Source organism: Lineus longissimus, chromosome 8, assembly GCF_910592395.1.
Source record: "Lineus longissimus chromosome 8, tnLinLong1.2, whole genome shotgun sequence".
In the NCBI taxonomy this organism is placed as follows: Eukaryota; Metazoa; Nemertea; class Pilidiophora; order Heteronemertea; family Lineidae; genus Lineus; species Lineus longissimus.
The window spans coordinates 14,900,789-14,927,894 of record NC_088315.1 but is presented as its reverse complement, the minus strand read 5'-3'; the positions used below and the strand labels follow the sequence as shown (position 1 = coordinate 14,927,894).

General features: G+C 41.3%; 1 protein-coding gene across 2 annotated transcripts in view; it reads right to left on the bottom strand.

The window, feature by feature from the left end:
* Positions 1 to 27,106, bottom strand: part of LOC135492327 (uncharacterized) — an 87,273-nt gene that overhangs the window by 15,630 nt on the left and 44,537 nt on the right. Inside the window, exons 1-2 of one of the 2 annotated variants that reach the window (XM_064778727.1) lie at positions 4,065 to 4,216; positions 315 to 388 (exon numbers count right to left, since the gene is read on the bottom strand). In XM_064778727.1, the coding sequence (XP_064634797.1) occupies positions 315 to 384 (70 nt within the window). In that variant the 5' untranslated portion in view covers positions 385 to 388; positions 4,065 to 4,216. Of the gene's footprint in view, positions 1 to 314; positions 389 to 4,064; positions 4,217 to 27,106 lie in introns of those variants that run through there. The other variant, XM_064778726.1, reaches the window with a different exon arrangement.

Below are 27,106 nucleotides of genomic sequence, written 5' to 3'. Positions count from 1 at the left end.
AACTTAATAATTTGCTTGGCCAAATATAACACATTTCAAAGCGCAAAATATTCGCTTATTTTGCGATTCGAAACTTTCGGGAAAAATCCATTAATATTTGAGGATGAATAATTTTTGCGAGTCGCCTTTTAATATCGGGCATAAAAGCTGGACCTCTTTGAAGACACGGTATCATCGCTGCACCACATTCGAAAACGTTTTGTTCAGCATGGAAAATGCTACAGCGGTTTTGCCTACAGCCTTTCAAAAGGAATTCAGGAAAATCTTGTCCAGTCATAACATTACGACATGGCTCGACTAGACATTGGACTCACCGCCCATGCCCGAAGTTGCGCCAACGGTGCACAGCATGGCAGCACCGACGATTGCAGCTAGTAACAGCATTTTACTGAAAAAAAACAAACATGAAAGATTCAAACAGAATAAACACCAACAAAAATTCACTTCCTAAAGTACCAACAGCAATGCAATGAAAAATTGAGGACATCACCACTATGGACACAAATATCATTTGGTGAAAAGAAACGGGGCATTCCAATTATTTCCAAAACTGGCATGTCTGACCTGAATTATCTGGACGATTGGACAGTTTTCCGGGGGAGGGCGGGGGGATTGATAGGATATTTTCCACTTTCATGCATGGCCGACATAAAATCCGCTGCATGCCAACTAGGTGCCGTTATCGGATTTTGGGAGATCGCATCTTGGCAACAATTTTGCCAATCTTTTGTTTTTGCATGGCAATTCCTCGAACCACTAGAAAAATGTGAACAAAACGAGCTATTGAGCAATAAATCGCTTTCGAATGGAGTTGCAAAGTGTCTGCACTTGGCAATATCCAGCATGGTCGAAAAAAGCTAAATTTTACTCCAAATGTATGCATACCTCCCATGCTCTCCACTCGAGAGTATCGGGGTACTAAAAGTCAAATGCAAGAGGAGAAATTATTAGCAATATTCTTCCTGGTACTCAAGTTTGTACCGGAAATGATGTGGTCATTAAATCCTTCAGCAAAAAATGCTGACAACAGGTTTCGAGATTTGGCTGAAATTTGCCAAGAATGGCCAGATGCCAGATATTCGCAAAATAAGTTCCTAAATCTTTGCATTTTTTCATTTACTGGCGATTCATTCAATCGCAACAGGTATTACCAGTCCTTCTTACCAAAAAAGCCTCCCAACTATAGTGGTTAGATCTGCATCGCTGTGGATTAGGTATTAAGTCTTCCACAAAAAGAATGTCGGGGAAGGAGATGGAGCTTGTCGGGGAAGGAGATGGAGCTTCTCATAAAAGTTAAGACAAGGAGAGGGCAGAGGAAATCCACTAGTCAAAATAAATATGAGAGGCGTGCAGGATTATACCAATAAACAAGAGGCCCAAGGACCTGGCGCTCAGCTGCGTAATATCATTAATATCTTCCCGGTGTTTAGTCCCGCGTTTAGTTCATTATGCATGAAAATGGCATGCTGCATGGTATTTGATATCCTTTTGCGTTCACTACGGTACCAATGTTTTTGGTTGACATAATTATGCCACTGTTCATTCCTCATAATTCGGGTGAAATCATCGTATGAAAATATTTACCGAAACATGAAGTTTATGCCATGAATGAGGATACTAATCGTCATAGCCTCGTTTACAAGTACGAAGTATTTTCCCGCGAATATTCAAAACTGCTTGGCTCCTTGCCAGTTAAATAACATGTGACTAGACACAAAATAGAAAACTTTGATGGAAATTGTGAATCATTTTTTATCTATCAGGGGAAACAAGCTGATGATGATCAAATAAATCATTCATGAGAAATCGTTTTGTTGCTGAAGCTTGCATGACGAAGTTAATGCTAAACCACTGCGCCACCGTAGTTTTCTATTTAGACCAGCGATGACGTCATTTCTGGTGATTCCCTGTCCAATGAGCGCTATTTGGTATTGTACAGTATGCAATGTATTTTTTCAGCGCTGCCAGTTGCCGAACAGAATGCCGTAGCTCCCTCAATTTCCAATCAATTTTTATGGGAGTGACATTATTGTATTGCTTAGAATGTCTACTTTTTACTCATGAAAGAATCGTAGAACTAAAACTTAATAGGCGAACAGAATCATGCCGATTCACTGCACATACTGTGGGAATTCTCCACTTCAAAATACATCGGCGATGTCATCGCGAACAGAGCATGCACTTCCGATATCGTTTTCACAGAAATGTGGCCAAATTTTCAAGAACTAATTTCTGAAAGTAGTCCCTAAAGACCTTATGACTACCACTGAAACGAACTAGTGATAATATCGCCTACCAGACTACTTTTTGAGCAGAAAATTGGGTACTTGATTGTCATTGAGCTCCAAGATGATTGCACATGGCGTAAACAACATGCCGCCATTTTGTCTCCGCTTCGGTATTTCGTACGCCGCTTATAATGCACCTTCTCAATTAAAACCAACATAATAAGGCCTTACATCGTTGATTGAATAGGAACACCACACAAAACACAATAAAGTGGGGGTACAATCGATTACGAAGCTGAAGCGAACAGTGATTTATTCCTGGAGCTACTGCTTTTGTTGTGTAGCTGCCATGTTTTGAGAACTGGCAAATAGGAGACTTCATTGATGGCCGACGTCATTGCGCGGGAATTTGAATAGGCAGAAATAATTAAAAGGCAGGTAGCGCCCTCTGTTAAAATATTGAACTTTTTCTCAATAAAATAGATTTTCAAGAATTTTATCTTAATATTAGAGCATATTTTGACTAATTCTGCTGCTCCTAGGCCGATATAGGCCAGTTTCCTTCATGCACTCTCGCTCGCAGGAAGTAGGTCGAATGGCGACAAATTTTGTTTTGAAAGTAGGAGTTTGACCAGAAGTATCCAGAAATGCAAAATCGAAGTCTCTAGGTCTTACGGTTGCAAAATGTGCACCATGGGTTTAACGGATGGACGGACGGATGGATGGATGGATGGATGGACAGACGGACGCCACTGAACAACTTATTTGACAAGCTTGGCTGACTTAGTCAGCTGAGCTAAAAAAGACAATGAGTTTTGGACGAGAGTTAAAAAGGCACTGACGACGAAGCTGGGGAAACCGAGATGAAGGCGGGAACACGAAGCATCATTAATGAGCTCAAATTGCCCGGATGAACAACTGGCACGTTAGGCCTGCAGTAATATTATGAATGAAAAGCCAGCCAAAAAAAGGTCGGAATTCTGCACTAAGCGGTTGACTGGCATCCTGGCCTTAAACCAAAGATTTGAGGCGGGGGGGGGGGGGGCAAATATACTCAAAAACAAAAAATAAGCATACGTTATGGTAGAAAAACGCGTACTGGGTCAAGTACAAAAAAACCCGTTCATGATGGACTCGGGACTGCTGCCGCTTCTCGTGAAAGTAAATTTAGATGGCCAAGGGTTTTGGAATATGCAGCAATTTTGGTCGATATCGCCACTAATTTCTCTTCCATTGTTTTTGCACCCCGATGCTCCCATGCAAAGACCATGAGAGGCATTCAAAACACATCTTGGGGTGAAATTTTGCTTCGAGCATGCTGCATATTGTTTAGTCTAGACGCTTTGCAACAGCTATCGAATACAAAATTCGTCCAAAATTCAAAACATGCACGTGCTGTACACATTATGTTAGTGGGTTAAAAATACGGGAGAAAGAAATTTTTGGCAAAAATGTTTCTAATGGGACCTCCAAAAACCCAATATGGCGTCTATCCAAATACATTTCGAGTCGAGACCAATCGAAACGCCAACAATGCAGATCAATCTCCCCGGACCGGCTGAGCGAATCAAGTCCTACGGAAGCATTTGAACAGACAGCCCGGGCCCAAGGTCTCAAGGCTTCATTCTAGCCGAACAAGCGCTGCAAAAAAGAGGACGGCGGACAACCGTCGTCCAGAAAGAACGGTGAGAAATAGGGGACTAGCACTTCCTTAGAACAAAGCCACCCAACCCAAGAAACGGTGTTTGGGGAACGAGATGGCCTTCGACAAGAACGGGAAGCAATGCAAACCATATAGTACTTCGATTGCAAAAATCCGAAATAAATAAATCTTACCCGCAGTGGTCTTCCTTGGTCCGATGAGGTATATGCCCAGACGCTAGAGCACAGATTTCCGTAATGATGAAGAACCGATTCCACGGCGCCTTTTATACAAACTTTTCACCTGCCTAATGAAGTAATTCAGCCGCAAACATGTCAACCAACCACAGCAAATTCCATTCTCAACAACCAATAGCAGTCGTCCCCTCATATCAGATAGCGCGCTTTTCCTTGCTGATCTATTTCCGACTGGGCAGATAAGATGTCCTGGTAGAATTTTTCGATGTAATTAAAATAAAATTGTATTGTATATGGTGCAAGTCAGGCCAAACCTTATCATCGTAAGCGTAAGGGGTACAGAGGGGTGTTCAAAGCACACACTACTGCAAGGAATATTATGACACGATCAGGGCAGATTGTCCTGTCGTTGGATAATGTTTAATTCATGTCATTTGAAAATGACATGAGTAAGCCAGAGTTTGAAGAAAGCATTGATGCATTCTGATTTGAATGATCACTTAACTTTGAATGGGCCTAGATCAATAGATGACTGACCAAAACTAAAGCTGACCTGTCCGAAATTACACTTTATTTCTTATTATGAAAAATTCAGTACATTCGATTTTTGAAAATGTCCTTTTCTAAATCAATTCTCATTACTTTTAGGGAACATTCCGATTTCTGACCATAGGAACTGTGGAATTACAAGGCATCACCTGGACGCAAAAACCCAACGCGCCGCGTAGCGGCAAAATAGCGAAGCTGGCGAAACATTTATAACGGGTCACCGTGATCTCATTATGGACTTAAAACATAATCATTCCTTATCGTCTTTTGAGAGCATTTTTAATTGTAAAAAGTATATGCCTACGTCACTGCAATGGTCATCTTTATCACAGTAGTCTCGCGCAGCCAGACCTTCTCCACTTATTAGTCTGGCGCAAGCAAGGCGTTCTTTGTACTAGACGTTTTCCACAACAATATATCTGGGCCGAAGAAACACTGCGCAAGATTACCTCGAGCTGGAGTTAAGACTAGATTATGCTAATGACTCGAGGAGCATACTTCCTCATTGAATTTTCCCAGAATGGTGCATTTCACGCGAAGCTACTTAGCCTAATACCATGAGGCCCCGCGTGGTGGCGCTGAGGCGGCCGCTGTAATCACAGTTTATACCAAAAGAATTTCTTACAAAACCTAATACTGTAAAATTTGAAAGGATCATTAATACAAAAAATAAGACTCATAGGTACAAGTTAGCAAAATTCATCTCACTAGGAATGAAACTTTATTGTGATAATAAGTAAACCCTGAATTTAGCTAGTAATTATTTTCTGTTTGAACGTATTTTATATAGAACGCTATCAATCAATTACTTTGTAATTTAAATATGTATATTGACCTCCTGTATACCACAAATGTGGTCGATGGAGTGAATAAACTTACTTACTTACTTACTTACTCAAGAGGGTGGTCGAGTCACTCTAGAAGCTACTTGGTGATAACAAATGACGGACCTAACCAAAATTGCTTACATTTTCGCATTGCTACAATGAAAGACCTAATACTGAAACCACATGTCTGTTGACTGTGATTTAAGAGAGACAGGCATCATGCCTAGTCTCTCTTATGCACAGTCAACAGACACCACTATACCCCCTCACACTCAGAAACCACCAACGCCCACCCCTTCCTGCTACCTTAATACTTCTGGATCATCATTCTCAAAGTCATCAAAATCAATCTCATTGTCCTCAGCATCTTCATCTTCAAGAAGATCATTAGCAATATTTCTGTACTCCCCGTTTTCATTCGGGACGAGTCGATCTACCTGAAAGGCACGTGCTGTGGATTGAGGAGGGACGTCATCCCAAGCTCGGCTAATGATTTGTAGAACAGATGCAAGAGGTTTTCTAGGACAGGTGCCATCGGCTGCAGTATTTGCATGCTTCCAGTCTTTCCAGCGGCGCCTAACGTGAGCCTTAAATGCCCGCATAATGGTCAAGTCCTAATGTTGACTCATAAATGTGCACCGCACGGGAATGTTATCAAGGAGCACACCAGCTTCTACAATAGGGGCACTGAATTCATCAGCCAAGTGAGGTCTAAACTGATCTAAGACTAAAAGCCTTGTATTTGGTTCAAATTCACCAATGAATGGAAAAAATACTTCATCAAGCCAATGTTGGAGTGTGTCATGATTCTCCCACCCTGACCGTGATGAAGTGACACGGACATTTTCAGGAATGTTTTCTAGTCCACGAATTTCTTGAATGAACCCTGGTTCTCTGAATACAACATGGGCTGGCATTTTTTCCCCATTAGATCCAATTGTCAACCCAACGGTGCATCCTGATTTAGAATTGCCCTTGAACTTTTAACATCGACATCCCACTGTCCCCGAGTAGCTGCCGTACACATGGGCGGAAAGTCAAACTGACAAAAGGTTTCATTAATATTGTAAATTGCATGTACGACATGTTGCCTCACTGTGTCCCTGACGTATCCTTGAAATCGGCGGACGCGCTCATTTGCGTCAGCTGGAATCGAAGTCGTGTTTCTTGTCTTGCGACGAAATACAATACGTTTCCGTTTTATGAAATCGCTGATCCATCCTGGAGAGCACTGAAAGAGGGACCGTTCCGGCCGGTTCAAAAGGTAGTCGTCTCTTTCATCACCTGGAAGGTCATCCCACCAGCGGTGGAATTCCAGCTCGGCAGCATGGATCAGATCACGTCTGGAGACGGGGAGGGCAAGACGACGTAGTTCGAGAAATCAGATGTGAACCTGCTCCTCTACTTGTGGCCACCATCTGTCGTGGTCGCTTCTGCCCTTCCTACTTTGAGCATTGTTCTCGGCCTGCTCCATTAACGCTCCCCGATTTTCTATCCATCTTTGCAATGACGTAACTGCCAACCTGAAGCGACTGGCCTACTCTGCAACAATTAGCAGCCAACCATGTTCAATCGCATGTTCGCAATCGAGGAAGTGGCGCAACCTTGCAGTTACACTATATCCGTGACGTCTTGGTAGTCTAGGATTATGAACTTCATCATCCTCATCAGGGTCCATACCAATGGCAGTTGAGAGTATGAACACAATATACAACAAATTTAGAATTTTTCGAATTTTCGCATTGGGCATTATCTCCAGCTGAAAAAGGTCCGTCCTGAAGCTCACCGGCCTGCATGTACCATAGGCCTACCTGTACATAATACATCACGGCAATAATCGAGTCAAACAGACTACAATCATGGGGAGATCAAGCCTGGTTGAAAATTAATTAGGCCAAGTTGACACTACTGCCTACCCCAGGACCTAATGCTTACCTGATTTCTCCCATTGGTATTGACTGTAAACCAGAGTTTTCGGAACAAGCTGGGTTTGGTTATTTGAGCTTATTTAGTAAGGAGCAGTGAGTTTGGCCATATGGAGGGTGTTCTCGACTTGTAGGGTTGTATTTGTGGGTTTGGGGTGGCAATGGTGGATGGTTTATCTCCTGTGGTGATCATAGGGCTTTAACGATGTGGAAGCTCTCACACGATACTGCACATGTAAAGTGATTTAAGGTTATATGAGTTGATTAGGAGCTGTTTATACTGACATTCAGTTTTGTTGTAGAGTTTGTAAAAAGGGAAAGTTTTATTTGGACAGTTTGAGGTTTGGAGGTGAAAGGTGAGAGGATGCATTGCTTATGAAGGCAATGCGTCCTCTCACATTGTGCTGCAGATGTTAAATGGATGAAGCGGATACAAGTTGATTGGTTCTGTTTGTACTCACATTCAGATAGAAATGTCGTGGTACATCGGACAGTTGTGGTTGACGAGAAGAAGGATGCATTGATGTGATTTTGTCCCTGCTGCATTTGGGCACTGGAATGTGCTGTATGCACTGACGTCATAATTGCAAGAAGTTTGGTGCATGTCATGTTGTGGAACTTTCTGGCATGAAACATTGCACTTGTGAATGTTTTTGGGTATGATACGACTGCTTCAAATCGTTGACCAAATCATGAAATGAGCAGAGTGGATGCCGGTCGGGCCTAGGCCCACACTAGTACTACTTACTTGACTTCAAGCTCGGTGTCATTAATTACTACAAGCCGCCCAAAGAATACACACGCATTCCTAATGGCTTATGTCACTTGAAACATGGCTCTTTCCACAAACTTACCAGTTACAAGGCGCAAACACCGAAAGTACCGGCAGCCGTGGCTGTCATATTTTACCGCACGATGACATGAGCATACACGTGCATACGTCATAAAATCGTGTGTGGTGCAACGTCACAAAATTGTGCAATGTCTGCGTCGTCATCGGATCTTGCTAAAAATTATCAGTTCACAGTTTCGGACGCGTCATCAGTTTTGATATTCACCGATAAAATCCTTTTTTTCTTCTAAGTCAAATTTCGTCCGCGCTCCTTTTCACCGTAAACTACCTTGAAAATTATTTTGATAACTATTCCATGCGGTTAAACCGATTGGAGCGGGTTCTATCATAGATAACTGGAGGTCGAAATCCACAACCAGGAATATGACTTATGAAACCATTTGAAGCGGTCCGCAAAAGCCTTCGTCGTGAGGTGGTGCCGCCTGTCGGCGGTTCCGGGACCATTGCGTCTAGGCCCGAGACCGATAAAATCCGAACTTACTGTATAACCAATAGTACCGAGTTCACCCTTGCAGTTTTCACAAGTTTGTAGGTTATTTCTCTGCATTTTTTACATGTCGGAAATGTTATACATAAGGAAAATTAATAATTATGTTTGCTAATGTAACTTATATCAGATATATATTAGGGTAGTAACAAATACTAAAGAAATAAAACTGACTTTCAGGTTTCACTTATCTTCCAAGAAAAAACATCGAATTTTTAGTTAAAGGACCTAAACCCTGCATGCTTGTTTTTCTCGGCGAAACTCCTAACTATGAATGCGTTAAAGAAAATATAGTTCGTGAGTAAATGGTGATTTTACATGCAGCTTTTAAATGCTTTTCAAGGTTTTGAAAGGTACCAGTTTTGAACCCACCTTGGACTGAATGTCAATGTATAGACATGGGCATAAGCCTACATTTTGGTACGCTAAGCATATGAAAAATTTATGGCCTTTCAAGGAATGTCGTTAGATAATCCTAAATTAGGGTAACTTTACCGCCAGCATTGCCAGAAATTAGCGGCAAGAACTTGCTGAAATTATATGTACTTGTTATTCATATTACATGACTTTTTCATTCATTATTGATTTGTCTTACTCGGGAATGTATAGGTGAGCCCTGAAATTATTGATTCGGTCTAACTCGGGAATGTATAGGTGAGCCGTCAGCTTTGAGCAAAATGACCAAGTGCTTGGTTTTTCATAACAGCTTCTCTTACAGTTAATCAGCGTTAGAGACAAACACCAGGGTTAGCTCAACTGAGCGGTTTCTCCTTCACGAGGCTCTACAATAGTAATCACTTTTTACTTAACGTAATGGGGCTTACGCCAACAGACGAAGCAACAGGCCCCAGCCTATTTGGACAAAATATTGGAATGTACATGATGTAATTTCAGCAAGCCCTTGCCGCTAATTTCTGGCAATGCATTTTTCGTATTGAAATTGCATGGCCTATGCCCATGTCTAGAGCCCTACCAGTCAATCTCGATGCTGACTTTCGAACCGGATCGCAGGTATGAGAGACGAACATGGCTGGAGCGTCTCAGGTTGAAAAGCCCAGTGGCCTTGTCACTCTTAAAATTAAGTAGTCAATTTTAACTAATGTGAGTGGTAAAGCCAAAATAACCAGTTTTAAGGTTAATCAGTTATTCTGAGTTAAAAGTAGTAAAAACAATTAGTTAAAAAGCCGAACCAATCAGATGCGCGCAATTTGAGAAATAACTATGTTATTGGTAAAACCATCCACCAATCAGGAGCGCTAAAAATTAGGCAGACGATGAACGTTTTCAGCCGCCATTATTTTCTCGCTTCGTTTGCTCACGATACTCGAACCGATAAATGCAAGCTTTACAGATAGAGGGATGTAACAAAGCTTTCAGCGTCAATGGTTGGTCACATAGCACCGCTATAGATCGTCCTTTTACATTTAGAATGGTAATTTAGGCCGTTTTCTGGTAAGCTTTTTCTGTTGTCACAGCCGGCTGCCAGGCGGTCACCGTATACAGTGTATTACTGGGTTTCTTGCACAGCACAGCACGGCATGTCGGCGAATTCACCTTTGTTTAAATATTCGTAATTCGCGCCCTGTAACTTGATTTATTGCTCAAAGGTGGTGCACCTTTTGTTTCAATAGCTCAACACAACGTTTGCATGAACAAGTGGTTAGTGTACCGATTTTGCGTGCTCTTCATGTACCCGGTTAGGCCTACTGTTGTTTTCCGACGACTCTCCTGTGGGCTAGTAAAATAAAAAGAGTGGATTTCGAACGTTTGGCTCTGTCTGAAAAATATTGGGAGACGACTATGAAGTCTTTCGATGTCAGACCATCGGTCGTCAGCTCATTATCATCAATACCGTACGGTAGCACTGCTATGCATACAGTTGAGTAACACTAAATGTGTGTTTTATGTATGCAGTAATACATTGTCATTCGAATAATTCAGAATAGTACTGTAGAGCCGCATGCGCGGACTTTTTTTGACAAGAGCCAGGCTGCTTCGTTGACCAGCTGGCTGTTCGGTGTCGGGTTACTATAAACAAATGTCTACATTAATATGTGTCATTATTAGTCATATACAATCATAAGAATGACTATGCCATTTTTGTTGCAGTTCCCCGGTATAAGCCCCCCGACAAAGTATTTTTTAGCCGAAATGGTGGCAGATCAGTATGTGAAGAGATACATGAGATTGGCTTTGAATCCAACCACTTGTGAAAATGGCAAACGGGTTTTTGTTGCAGAAATGTTTGAAATTGTAAGTATCCATAAAAATATATCAGAAGATGTATTTTTTTCCTAGCTTTGTCTGATTAGTTATTGTGTATTGATATAGAACATATAATGCAAAATAGTATCAGATCAAGGCTTTGTTGAGGCGAATAAAATATAATGTTCATATCATTCAAGGTGAACTAGGCCAGGTGCCATCTATTGTACATGTTTTGACACAATGCATTAACTATTGGTTACATATTCTCGAATCTCCTGTGAATAGTTTTCTTTATGATTCTTACCTATGCAGCTATAAAGACTTTTATGGTGGGGCACAAAATAAATGGTTTCAGCTTATTAAATATATATCTCATACCTACCCCATACTGACTAAATTCTGGGAGAACCAACACATTCCCAAAACAAACCCAAAAACTACAATTAACATTTTAAAGAGGTTGAAATTTGAATTGACTGGGAATTTCGAATTATTTTGGAGAGATGAAATTTCAAAGACTACTTCAAAAACAGCTTCTGGGGGACGTTTATCTATATTCAAACATATTAAAACTTCATTGTACTTGGAGGACTATCTTTCTATTATTAACAACACTAAACAAAGACATCTATTTACAAAATTAAGAACCGGCTCTCACCAACTCGCAGTCGAGTCTGGGCGACATAACAATATCCCAAGGGAACAAAGAAAATGCCAATTTTGCAAAGGAGATGACGTCGAAGATGAATTTCATTTTTTAATTGTTTGCACACAGCACTCCGTCACTCGGGAAGCAATGTTTAAATATATTTCTACAGTTTATACAAGCTTTGTAAATCTACCCGACATCGACAAATTTAAATATCTCTTAACCTGTATTTCCACCCCTGCCTTTGTTCGCATTGCCGCTTATATTTATGATATGTACCCCTATTAATTTGTATATACCTTTCACTGCTTTGTATCATTGCATGTCTTCTGTTCATATATATCTGTAACAGCCCCATGGGTATTAACAAGATGAAATAAATTGATTGAAAATTGATTGCCATGAGCACACTTAGACGTTATATTTTTGCAGGGCGACCACTCACCATATCTGCATGTAGTTGTAGACATGGTTTTCGAGGTGGTTTTTCCTGTGTATCCCAACTCATCGCAACAGCAGCAGATCACTTTGGCTACCACGACCTAAACCTCCAGGCAGACATGGCAATCCTTGACTTCTCCAGAGCGTTTGACGTTGTGTCCCATAGCAAACTCCTCGGAAAACAGGACCATTACTGCGTCCGTGGCCAGGTAGGAGGTGGATCAAGGGATTCCTGTCCAGCCGGACCGAACGAGTGGTGGTGAACGGAGCCCAGTCCAAGGCTGCTAAGGTCGAGTCGGGGGCGCCACAGGGAACCTGCCTAGGCCCCATCCTATTCCTCTGTAGCACCAATGACATCGTTGAAGGAATATAATTTCAAATCCGCCTTTTTGCTTATGACTTGCTGATCTACTTGCCAATCAGAAGCATGGCTGACTGTCATACCCTGCAGGCAGACTTATTGAAGTTGGAAAAAGTGGCCGTAAGATAGGACATGTACTTCAACGCCAAAACATGTTGCATTCTATCCATTGATTGAAGTTGGAGAAGTTGGCTGTAATATAGGGGAACCTGCCTGGGCCCCATCCTATTCCTCTGCTGCATCAATGACATCGTTAAGAGAATATAATACCCTGCAGGCAGACTTATTGAAGTTGGAGAAGTTGGCTGTAAGATAGGACATGTACTTCAACGCCAAAACATGTTGCATTCTATCCATTGATTGAAGTTGGAGAAGTTGGCTGTAAGATAGGGGAACCTGCCTAGGCCCCATCCTATTCCTCTGTTGCATCAATGACATCGTTAAGAGAATATAATTTCAAATCCGCCGTTTTGCTGATGACTTGCTGATCTACTTGCCAATCAGAAGCATGGCTGACCATCATACCCTACAGGCAGACTTATTGAAGTTGGAGAAGTTGGCTGTAAGATAGGACATGTACTTCAACGCCAAAACATGTTGCATTCTATCCATTGATTGAAGTTGGAGAAGTTGGCTGTAAGATAGGGGAACCTGCCTAGGCCCCATCCTATTCCTCTGTTGCATCAATGACATCGTTAAGAGAATATAATTTCAAATCCGCCGTTTTGCTGATGACTTGCTGATCTACTTGCCAATCAGAAGCATGGCTGACCATCATACCCTACAGGCAGACTTATTGAAGTTGGAGAAGTTGGCTGTAAGATAGGACATGTACTTCAACGCCAAAACATGTTGCATTCTATCCATTGGTTCGGGGTAGTTGTAGCCCCTATAAAAAGCTCAATACATCCTGTCATAAATCATGAAAATGCTAGTTTTTTTTAATTCTTATACTTCAAGTACATGTATATTATTTGATCATCTATCCGATTTAGATACAATGCTAACCCTTGATGTACCAACAATGATACATTTGAGGTTTCTATAGCTTATCTAACATTATTTGGGAATAATGTTTATATTTTCAAAGTTACTGGTGTCTCTAGTTAAAGTCACACTATTGACTAGATAGCAGCATTTCTTATCGTACATTGCATTACCATTAAGTGGTTCCAGCTATAGTTGGAGTTGATACATGACCCATACCTGAAACTACAGTTTTTAATGGAGCACGACGAGACCGTCGGGTAATTCAGAATATCACAAAATGTTGTCTGACACAAGGTGTAATGTACGACAGAGGTGATAAATACAACTTTGTGTTTAAAGTCAGTCTGATATGCAACGATATTCTTTAAACTGTTGGTAAGTGATTGCACCGAACATCCCTTAATGTGTTCAATAAATACCGTTTGATGCCAACAACATCTCGTCGTCAACCTCGATTGGAATACTATGGACAGTTTTATTACCACTAAATACCATAAACTTGTGAAAAAAATGTTCCCATACATAAAAAAACATACAACTTTAAATTTTTGTTAAGGGCTAGAAATACCCCTTGGCTTTAGGGTATTTGAAGCGGTCTTGTATTGTTTTTATAGGCATTGTTTTTGATTGCATGCTGTAAAGTTGGAAGAAGTGTCAATACAAGAAGCAAGCCGGTTTTAGTTAATCTGCCTGGAAATCTCTTGCGTTATCAAAGTTATAGCTGAAAAGGGGCTACAATTACCCCATTTTACCGAATAGTAATAACATTTATTCACTCAGCTGAGGACAAAGAACAACTGGGTGTGGCCATTATTGGAGTGCTAGCTACCTATCAATGAATAACATGTCTAAAGGACCCACAAGAACAGGCCTTCGTAAGTACGACAATTATTGCTTTATTGAGTGAAAAAAGCACAACCAAACAAATCTTCAACACATGATAAAATAGCACCTGGGTCATCACTGGTCTAAGTAGTATATTATTAGCAAAGGAAGAGAAGGGTCGGTGTGATTGCTTAGGTATCACAACATACTTTACACCCCTAAAGAAGACAGTTCTTGGAAGCATAGGAAACTACACAAACAATTTGCCAAATGTCCAGGTGCACATACTCGGACCACGAAAGCATTGGTATTGTTTCCCCTTCTTTCCAAGCAACTTAATTATTCTTGCTTTTGAAACCTTTTTAATTTAATTGTCCTGTTTCAGGTTGAAATTTATCAAAAGGCTCAATTGACCGGCTATGGGTGAATGATCGAATCTACAACGGCATAAAAAGGAGGTCATTCATGGCTTTTTGTTTTGATAACCTTTGACCTGTGATCAATGCAGAGAGCCTCGGTTGACGGAAACATAACCAGACGTACATGTCTGGATGCACCAGGCACCAGTCTTGCAAAGACACATGAGATATTGTTAAGGACGATGAATGACTATCCTTTGGACTCTGCGGCTATCCTGTGCAAAGTACCCTCAAACATTCCCACTTAAGAATAGCAAGTGTACGTTTTCTTTTGATTGAGACTGTACATCTACAACAAGCCGTTCTGGGTAATTTTGGAACTCCCTTTGTTCTGTTGGTGAGGACGGTTGTTGTGAGGTGCAGCAATGGTCTTGAGGTTTATATGGGGAAGTGTTCAGACTAAAATTTCTTCATCATGTTGAATTTGCCTATTGCATGTATAGAATGTGCCATGCTAACACTTCTTACATGTTATTCATTTTCTTACCATGCACTGTGACATATGCAGGAAGTCCAACGCAGATTTTCTTTCTGAGAAATAAAGTTTTCAATTTGCGAATATATTTTTTTATTTTTTTTTATTTATTTATTCGTGTAAAATACATGTACAATATTTGATATAACATGACAAGACATTGGATTATGAACAAAATAAAACGTACATGCATTACACTGGTAACCATGTAGGTCGAGACCTATTATATGGCACCAGATAATATGGGTTGTGTCGTCGGGGTGCCGGCGACATGCGCACTAAGTGGGCCGACAGTTTGCACAACGGCAGAAAGTGACGAAAGTGCACATGTCGTCGACATCCAAACGATCCAACCTGTCAAAATAATAAACATTAAGGGACGATTTAAAATGCATTTTTTTCAAATTATGTAATTGGACCGGGAGGCTGTTCCACAGCTTCGGTGTCCTCACCCAGTATGAGGCACCGAACGTCTCCGAGTGGAATCTCGGCTGCGCCAGTCGTAAACCGTCGCCCCTTACAGCCGGGGTTATATAAAAACGTGCATTAAAATCCAGGACATTATAATAAGAATCGTGCATAAAAACTAGATCCTTGATTTCCCGACGGTACGACAGGGGCAGCAGAGACAACGCTCGCAGACGCTCCACATATGGCATATCAGGGCCTAAAATGTGACGAGTCACCCTCCGCTGGACACGCTCTAAAGTTTCAAGATCACGTCGCACATGTGTGTCGAATACCACCGTACCATATTCAAGGCGACTACGCACAAGTGATTTATACAACATGATATTCAAATTAACGTCTGCAGTACGCCCGCATACACGCCTGATCATACCCCACATTCTACTTGCACTGCTTGCAATACCATTGACATGAGATGACCATGACAGGTCCGAAGAAAAGACAATACCAAGATCCTTGAATTTATCAACCCGACACAATGCAAAACCATTGATATTGTAAAAGAAGTGTGTCGGATTTAACTTCCTAGTAACACTCATGACCATGCATTTGCTTGGGCTAAATGTCATGCCCCACCGTTTACTCCAAGCGTACAATTTATCAAGGTCGGTCTGAAGTAGCAGACAGTCGGTTACAGACTCTATCTCCCTACACATTTTGGAATCATCAGCAAAAAGATCCATGGCAGTACCGTCACTAACGACCTCAGCAATATCATTTACGTACAATAAGAATAAAAGAGGGCCTAAAATTGACCCTTGCGGCACACCAGACAGTACATCTAAAAGTGATGACTCCGAGCCATTAATCACAACTCTCTGCTTCCTATTTGTAAGATACGACGTTAACCAACTCAGAAGACGTCCACAGATTCCAAAGGAACGAATCTTATGTAATAAGAGGCAATGGGGAACGGAATCGAAAGCTTTAGCAAAATCCAAATATATAACATCAGTTTGACCCCCACTATCTAAGACCTGGCCCAGTCTATGCTGGAACTGAACAAGCTGAGTGGCCGTTGACCGCCTGTTACAGAAGCCATGCTGGCCTTTATAGACTGACGGACTTAAGACTGGATAGATACTGTTATAAATGCAACGTTCCATTACTTTAGAAACCACAGATAGGAGAGACACGGGTCTATAATTTGAAATCAAATGCTTGTCTCCCTTCTTGTACACTGGCACAACGTTAGCGATTTTCCAATCGTTTGGTAAAACACCTGTCTGCATTGAAACGTTGAATAAAAATGCGAGTGAAGAACACAGTGTAGAGGCACACTCCCTCAGAACACGATTAGAGACCCTGTCAGGCCCACAGGCCTTAGTCTTGTCCAGCCTGTTTAATACCGATTTCACCTCAACTGCTGTAAAGTTAACAGAATCAAGGTTATAATTATCATACATGGTAACATCAGGTTTTCTCAAGTCGTTGTGATGAGAAAAATTGGAATAAAAATAACCATTGAAGGCTTTTGCCTTGCGCAGAGGAGTCACAAAAGACTCATTGCCCAGCTTCGCTGTCTCTGGTACAGAGTTTGATTTGGTTTTTGCGTGATAGAAGTTCCAAAAACGTTTTGGGTTTCTACGCACTTCTGATCCAAGATTGTTTACATTCGCTTTGTATTTGTCACGGGTCAAATTTCTGAGTTCATTGCGCAGGCGCCGGTATTTCCTCCAACAAGAGTCACTGTTCCTGTTTTTTGCGCAGCGGCGGGCAGCATTCACTTTTGTTGACATGCGTCTCACTTCGCGGTCAATCCATGGCGGATAGCTTTTGTCACGAATAGTTTTCCGCGGAATAAAGCGGTCTAATCCAGTGTTATACACACCTAGCCACTCTGACCACAAATTGTCAATGCCGTCCTGGCCATTTTGCAAACAGAAATCAGAGTTGGGACCAAGCTCGTCACAAAGGAATGACCTTAGACCTGTGTAGTCCGCACGCGTAAAGTCATAAACAACGCGCGAAATTCCAACACGACGGGGCATTCTAGTACGGAAATTCGACACTACGGGAAAATGATCAGAATCGTACATTCCTGGCCATGTTTCCGTGTCACTGAATCGCTCTGGTTGATTTGTCAGGATTAAGTCGAGTATGTTTCCATGCTTATGAGTAGGGTTGAGGACGAGCTGTGTTAACGAGAAATCGTTCACGATATTACAAAACTCCCCAGACACATGAGAGCCATTGACACTAGACACAGTGTCCCAATTGATGTTCGGAATGTTTAGGTCGCCTGAGAGACAAATATTGCTGAATTCTCCTTCACAACTTTTGAGAACGTCCCTGAGGTCCCCCAGGAACGCCATCTGCTCATCGACATTATCCGGTGGATTATAGCACACAATAAGAGCAAAAGGCTCGTCAGAATCTGGTTTGACCTCGCACACAAGAATCTCGGAGTTTTCTTTTTCCAGGTCAGTTCTACGGTACGACGGCCTATATTGCCTACATCAATTATTTCTCATTGGTTTGATCATTGGATTTGAAAGGCGTAGCAGAATCTGATCAATGGACATGAAATGGAATCGAGATATTGACAAAACTACTGCTTTGTTATCATCATCGTTGCCACCACAAATAAATAGCGGAAAATACAGTGGAACCAAAACATATTCAGCTTACTACGAAAAATAGTTATTTTGGCTGATTTACTAACTTTAGTAGTTAAATGAAATGGTCCAGGGACCATGTGCTCACCTCAGGTATTGTAATGCATGTAATTTGCATTGGAAATGGGGAGAACAGTTTCTGGCTAGTTTCACCAGTTTTGATTGAATAATATTATTCTTCTCGGCTCAATGGCACAAAAGAAAATTACCGGTACCATCTAAAGGGAGCATTTTGTTTATAAAGTTGGCTGAATTTCAGGGTTATTGAAGAATGCACATGTCACATGGAAATGGGTTGACATCTGTTCAACAGTTTAGGAGTAATAGGACTTCGTTGGATATTTGTCATGCAATTTGACTAAAAATTTGGGATATTGATATGAGTACATCAATGCATAAATCACATGAAGTTTGGTTGCAATCCTATTATTATTAGTTTCGGAGTAATAGGACTTTGTATAATTTTCAAGATGGCCGCCTGGCTGCCATATTGGTGGATGGATTTGACTGAAAATCGGGGATGTTGTAGAGAGTACATAGATACACAATCACATGAAATTTGGTTGTAATCCGACTTTGTTTAATTTTTTAAGATGGCCGCCTGGTGGCCATATTTGAAGTCTGAGTGAAACGAATTTTCGGGGTAGAATAGAGGGTCCCTAGATACATGTCCTCACAAGTTTAGAACCTTCTAGCTCAAATAGAAACGAAACGTGCCACCTATCGGTGATTTAGGGAACTTAGACCTGTGTGACCTTGAAAAGTACGTCAAATAAAAAACCCGGGTGATATGTCATTGAGCCTTATTAGATACACCCACCGTAAAAGTTTCGTCACTCTACTTACAACCATTAGCTTCAAAAAGGCAAAAAAACAATTTCCAAGATGGCCGCCTGGAGGCCAAAAAGTAGGTCATATCGCGAAAAAGAAAAACAATCTCGGCATATTGCCCAAAGCTACCATCACACCAAGTTTTAGCCATCTCGCCCTAGTGGTGACGAAACGTGCATCCCCTGACGGACGACGCCGGACGCCGGATGCCACGGTATCGTATAGGCTCCCTAGAGGTGAGCTAAAAAGTAGTAAAAAAAAACAAATTATTGGTTAAGATTTTACTATTTTTCTTCGCTGTTATATAACTGTTTTTTTTAGTGGATACAATAGCGACCACCAACATTAGTTAAAATTTCCTAATAAATAGTTATTTTTACCACTTAATTTTAAAACTGTATTCTTCAAGTTGGTGGGAATCAAGGTAATCTGAACTTTATCTGGCGGCTCCTATCAGACTCATCGCAACGTAACGATGACAAAATGATTGCAGTTGTTAATCAAATTCAGAAGGAGAAACCACTTTACTCAACAAGGGCCATAAGGAAACTGTTTGTTGACCGCTGTTAGGGCCGGGCACTTTTTCCAGGGGGAGATATTCTACTTCTACACATGTATTTTATTCAGGTCTGGACCTAGTTTGGACAGAATCTGGTCGACAAGCCAGTGCATGTGATGCCTGTTCGACTCGAACATGCCAGATGTCTACTGGGAGTACACAATTTCATTCATGGCCTAGACTCCCGGGCAGTACATTTCGTCATCCTGATCCTCCTCATGGCTTGCCACATATAACCAATTGGAATAGCTACTCTCCGCTGTACATCGAGCCTGTGTGCGGCCTCGGAAAACGCTTGAATTTCAGTCCTGTGTCCCGGGTATAGCAAGGCATTGCACCCCTAAACGTTAATGAGGAAGACGACAAGATTGTTTAATACAGGAATTCTATTATCTAAAGCGCCTAGCTGTTACAAAAGCTCGGTTTCCACTGCAGCAGTGGTAAATCGTGCGACTTTGACAGGCGATGGATTTATTCTAATGTGAATTCGACGTATTTGACTCGGCAATGGAAAATGACCACTGGCATTTATCAAATACTGTGACTGGACTGTTTAACTTACGACCACTTTTTAAAAACGCCCGACCCGACGAGTCAACCTCAAATCCGGTCATCTACCAAGTGTCACGGTAAGACCAGTGCTCACATACAAACCAAAAAAGCCAGCCAATGCAGTTGAGCATAGAACAAACGCATCGTTTGCTGGAATGTTCTTGTATGATCAAGAGAAAGAATCAATCTGTTTCCCTTTCTAAACTATTTTGCCTCTTTCCAGTCAAACAAAAATTCTCCTTTCTTACACTTTCACATCAGCAGCAACCACGAGGACACGGACAGTGGTAAACATATCATCAAACTCATCACATCGGCCTGTCTCAATAAATGGCAACGAAAGAATTCTGCGCAATTATAAATTCTTACCAACTACTCAACTATAAACTTCTACTAAAACTGACTCGGATATACTAGTACATGTATATATAATACTATCATTGTACCCGTGGCGCAGGCAGGTTCAAATGAGCTATACCTTGAATAGATTGAATTGCAATGAAAATCTAATGCAATATCAAAGGAGCCATATCGAAGAGACAAATTAAACCAACCATTTCTCCACAGACTCGGACCTATAGCTGTGGCGTGCTGTATGCGTGCATATAAAAGTATATCAGTTGGTCCGATAGAGATGATGAGGCAATGCCTCGTTTCTTAGTCAGCAATGCCCCTTTTTATACGGAGAAGAAGGAGTACCCAGATAGGCCTTCACATGTCGGCCTCCAAATGGCTCGAACCAATTGCACTATCACTACTATAACTTTTAAATGCGTGCTCCTCCTATATGTAGCCAGGTCTCGGACAAGGCACTTAGTCGACAGGCAAGCTAGAAGTTCAGCACCGTGAGCAGCTCCTTGATAAGGCCATTTCAGGTTCAGCGCGCCTCTTCAGATCAAGTATTGAAAGCTGTGGTGAGCACATAAACATACCATGGTAACCTTCATTATCAAGGGCTAGCTCTGTCTAACACAGCACCCATAAACAATAGACCACCAATTTGACCCCAGCTCCTTACTGCGGGAAAACCCAAGTCCAGCAACCGAAAGTACCAAAAATACATTTTTGTTTACATTTGAACTGCACACATACGTTTGTTAACAATTTCTTTCCCCGCGAAATCTCGAACATCATGTGACCTGCAATCGTGGATTGAAAATAACATTAACCTTAGTTCAGCAGGTCAACAGGTACAGGCTGTTCCAATCATCCCCCTACAGCCAGCTGTTCAACAGGTAATGTTAGCCACCCCACAGGGAGTGCAGGTGATTGATTACGCCCCTGCATAACTAAACAGCAATGACTTGGCTTCTGTGAGTGGTAAGGAGAATTGACAGTGTCCGATTAAAAATCCCTCATTACTGCTCCGCTGAAGTAAATTTCCGAAAATAAACATGACGTTGCATCAGGGTAACATATCACCTGCAAACGTGCAAAATTTCGAGACGAAACACTACCCCCAAATGGCACTTTATCGAGCCGCCTTATAGTATTATGATATAGATTCCATTGTTGTTGCTATTTACTGCCCCTGCATCTCTCCGCCAAATTTACCAGTTTTCTATTGCTGGAACGTTTCCTGTAAAGTCAGGAATGAATCGATCTGTTTTTTTCCTTAAATAATCTTTCACATAATTCAAGTCTCTTAACAAAGAGCACAAGTTCTCTTTTCTGATGACATTCTACTCAAATTTAATATACTCAATTACTAACTACTCAATTATTCAACAAAAACTTAAAGGGACTCAATATGCAATAGTTCGGTAGGCAAAAATAAAGATACACGAAGTTTTACAAAGTTACGCCAATAGGGGTCTCCCTGTGTCACAGTGCATCAAAAGTGTTCACGCTAATACGAGGATATTTAGTGCCGAATCTAACATGACCCAATGCCTCCTTACTGTATATAAGTCATCTGAAGATGGAAATTTAACCTCCCTGCGTCTGCCTATAGTCCTCTTTAACTGACTGGGATACATGAAGATATACATGTACTAAATTGCTATTGTATTGCTACGAGGGGTCAGGTGATCATAAAAGTTTTGCTGCCGTGGTAGAACCGGATGCCGCATATGCTGAAACTTCGGTATTTTGTATATTGTTGATACAACTTTCAAAACAGAGACAGATAAAAACGTGTCAATCTGTGTTGCAGCGTTACCCAGGCCAACCAATGAGGGATAACACTCTCAAACAGACACACTCAAAAACGTTACATCGGTATCTTTACAGAAGTACATGTGATGATAATCTATTAATACTTAAACAATATATGGGCAGCAGAGCAGCCAGTCGTGTGTTCAAAAGCTAGTGACGAAATCAAGCACTAAAATATGTGTACATCACTGTTATAAATTAGCTACACCAACCTAAGACCGCGGTTCTGAATATGCAATTCTGACCTCATTTATGCACATGATCGTCACACAAGGAGGATACCGCGGTGACGTCACATCACGTGATCCCGACCCATATTAGCGATCGCTATGGCCAATCAGATTCAGTCTACTGACAGCACCAGCACTGAACACATCTCCACGTTTCACTGTCTGGTGCGCTCCTGTACACAAAAACACCAATAGCCATGAAATATTGCAATACCTAGTATGGATTCTTCCTGTGTAAAATAAAATTTACAGAGCAGATTAACTTCCACGAATAAAAAAGACGTTTGGCGTGGCCTGGTGCGGAAATAATGTCTCCGCTAAAATACACTACGAAATACACTAGGCAATGCACTACGCAATTTACAGTAGAGATGCAGTTGAGTTTGTTATTGTTTTGACTTAGAAGCCCGCCCATATCATAATATATTCATGTATTCATGAAGTATGAACTCATTTCTGTCCCATACAACTCTAAGAACAGTCAATTTCTCCTTAAATCATCACCGAAACCGCGATATCCACAGGAAGATTTCGTTCTAGTGTCCGAAAATGCATGATCTTACAGGGGCGCTAACTCGACAAATAGAGGGGATCTATGGGGATCTATGCGAGTTTTAGGTATTACAGGTCTCGAACTTGTAAAATCTGTAAACATGACTCCAAATCCCATTATGATAATGAAGAGATTGCCCCATATCTGGGAGACTGTTTTGAAACCATCGCTAATTTTGGAAGATCGGTGCCCGGCTATTTGGTTTAAAAACCCTATTTTTCCCCATCAAAACAGCACTTTTCATGGTGTATCCCCATTTCGCCTACACCCATTTCGCCTACACCCATTTCGCCTACACCCATTTCGCCTATTACCCATTTCGCCTACCCCCATTTCGCCTACCCCCATTTCGCCTACACCCATTTCGCCTACTCACCATTTCGCCTACACCCACTTCGCCTATTCACCATTTCGCCTACACACCATTTCGCCTACTCACCATTTCGCCTACTCACCATTTCGCCTACTAAAAAGGAAAAGAGTGGTGTGCGCTGGACATTTGAACAATTTTACGAATTGTTGAGCTTGGTTTTTTTCCTTTATATTATGGTATATTTCCCAGTTAAACTTTACCATACTTTATCATTCCAACCCGGCCTCTTGAGACAAGACCACCATTGATTTTTTAAGCCTTTTTGCAGTTAAATTGTCACAGTTCGACCGCCTCGCAATGCTTCGGGTTGTGAATCTGAAATTTGGATATGACATTCCAGACAGTCAGGCGAGTAAATGGTGAAATTTTATTAAAACTGGTGGTTGTCCACGAATTTTTTTCTTCAAATTGGACAAATGATATTTCCACTGTTTTCAGCCAAATCTCAAAACACGCCCCTTATTGTCAAATTACCAAATATCAAAATTTATTTTTTCATCAAAAAATTTATTTTTATCTGTAGACTTGCCATACCAAATATCTTTCCAATACCTCTCCAAATAAGCACTCGACAGTTGAAAACACACTCGCGTCTAATTGATAGGTCTGGAACCTCCAACCTATAAATATTCTATGGTGGTCTTGTCTCTCTTCACTTCACTTAATTGGGGGTGGGGGGAGGGAAGGTCACTCTTCAACATGTAGATATTGATGTGTTCGGGTCAATTGCCGACATACTAGTACTTCCATTTTCAAGGGGTTATAAAGGCGAGGGGGGGGGGCTTTTCATCATTTCAATTATGAATATTTGTAAGTGAAGAACCCAAGAGTCTTGGTCTGTTTTTTTACATCTTGGTACAACCAAGCGCTGCCCTACAGGGTATCTTCATTGTGGAGCTTGGCTTTACAAATGGTCATTACAGGGTCGTGATCAAGAAAGAAAACAAATTATTAGTATGATCTATCTCAAGTTTATTATTTGGTCCAATGCTCAAACAGTCTACACACAGGTCCATGACACAATGTCTTGTTCATATGATATGCCTAACAGCATCGACGTAACCCATGATGTCTCGTTGGCGGTTTTCAAGCTGCATTTTAAGCCTCTGGAGCCTCTGATCAAGACGGATATATGTCAGTCTCCTTGGATTAGGACGGCCACCAGCTTCTAGCCTGTGAAGTTCGGAGCGCTGATAAAGTTCCTCCTTCTTCAGAAATTGCAAAAGTTCAAAAAGATTTGGGTGGGCCTTGCCTACATATTGGTTCAGTTTGTGATGCCACCCCTCAACAGCGTTGTTTGTTCTCGCCTCGTCTAGGCGATCATATTGGTTCCAAATATTCCGGCTGTACCTTGCGTCAGCGTTCATCCAGTTCCTATTGACGTAATCGCGGAATTCGTTCGCTTGTGGAATGTTCGGGGCATTGTTCATTGTTTCATTCCATACATCATTGACTCGGTCAATTGGAACAAGTGGGAGGGTTGCAGTCCTTCGAATCCATTTTTTCAGTCTGTCGTCAGGCTGGGCATCATGGTATTCTGCTTGCAAACCGATCCGCTGAACGCATCTGTTGATTGCCTGTCCGTAATGAAATAGACAACCCTTTACTTGTGTGTTTGGAAGGACAGATTCAACTGCTCGAATAGCTCCCATCTCGTAATCAACCATGACTGTTTGCGGATCGAAGTCGAGATTGTTCTGAACTGCTGCATCACCGATTAAACGAAGAAATCGCTCATAAGTGCCTTGCCTCCTGTCTGGGAACAATCCATATGCGAGCGGGAACATTTGTCCATAAGATTTAGCGTGCACAGTGTACAATTGGGCAAACAAGTTTGGAGACGAGTAAAAGGTACCATCCATGTACAAAGTGCCGGCATGGGCGATTTTAGAAAGTCCTTCTATAGATCCAAAGATCAACAGTTTATCGGCTGCTCCGTCATTAGCAAGCACAAAGTCTCTGCCATCTGCAGTTTCAGCCCACTCCCCTTCGAGTACTATATCTTCTCGTGACTGTGGTAGCAAAGGCAGACGTTTCCTTCTGGAGCGGTATGCGGACGACTGGATCCCCTTCAAGTTCGGCAAATGGGCATACGTGGCATCATTGAGTTCCCCATCATTTGCAGCATTGAACACTACATCCTGGTATATGCGTGGGACTGGGTCGACGCCCTCTGCTGCCCTTCGTTTTATACCACGGCAAATTTTTTCAGCGGCTAGTTTTCCTGGTATTGGAGCATGATTGTGAGCAGTGACTTTGGTTAACCTGAAATTATAGAAATTGATGGTTGGGTGAGCAAAATTATTAACAAATTATTAATGTAAATGTGAAACATTTCTTTTAATTGTATTATTGATGTAAAAGTGAGAGACAGCAAATCAGATATTTAAATCCGAACACCTCTGAAATTGCCTTACCTATCATTTTCATCTGTAGCTGCTTTTGCTGGACAATTTTCCAATGTACATTTCCAATATCGCTTTCCTTCAGGTGAGCGTCTGTTCAATCGGAATTTGAAATTTTGGTGTACAAGATGTTGTCCACCCCTATTTGTTGGAACAAAAGTAATTTCCTGGTCTTCCATTGTCTCTATACCGTGTACACTGCAAAGGTTTTGCTGGAAATGAGCAGCCCTGGCCCTGAGCTAATTTATACACTCCATGAAGAAGCCATGAATACAGACAAATCCCATCTCAAAATGCTCAAATATTCTGCAAGAATCAGTTGCAAGAAGCCATCGAGTCCATTCAATGACAAGATTGTTCCTGAAGCCACGTTACTGTGTTCACCCACAACTGAGTTCACTTCAGGCTGAGACAATACATCAAACTTAATGAATTCCTTAAAAACACATGCAAGTGAATCCTATTATATGCAATGTTTAATACTTGAACTATTTATGAAAGCTGTGAGGAAGAGATACCTGTATATTCAGCTAAATCACTTTGTAATCACTTTGTAATTTAATAATTAACATTAAACCAATTAGTAGTAAACCAATTAATCTAACCAATAAACATGCATAATTGATTATTATACACTGAGTGTGTTTCTTTGTGATGTTTTGCTCAAACTAACACTTACCGTAACTCAATGCTGGCAAGTGTTCTTACAATACACAAAATGCATCCAGAATATGAAAGCCATTTTCATCGCTGTCAGATTATCAAGCTCATGACCCTACTCATGGCCCGACTCAGTTCGTCTGATAGTATTTAGTTGGTATTTAGTTGGATAAACTGCATCTTTCTAAAAGCATTACAAAATTCTGGCACCAATAGACATTTCAAATTAGACTAGAAGGCTGAAACATCTTTTGAATTTGAAGTCACTATCATAAAACATTTGAAATGATGTAGGCGAAATGGGTAATAGGCGAAATGGTGAATAGGCGAAATGGGTGTTGGCGAAATGGTGAGTAGGCGAAATGGTGAGTAGGCGAAATGGGTAATATGCGAAATGGTGAATAGGCGAAATGGGTGTAGGCGAAATGGGTGTAGGCGAAATGGTGAGTAGGCGAAATGGTGAGTAGGCGAAATGGGTAAATTTTGTAGGCGAAATGGGTGTAGGCGAAACGGGTGTAGGCGAAATGGGGATGAACCCTTTTCATTATTCAAATGATAGCTTATTGTCTGAAGACTTTAATATTTCATAGCAGAAAAGTACTGATAACTCTGATTTGATGCGAA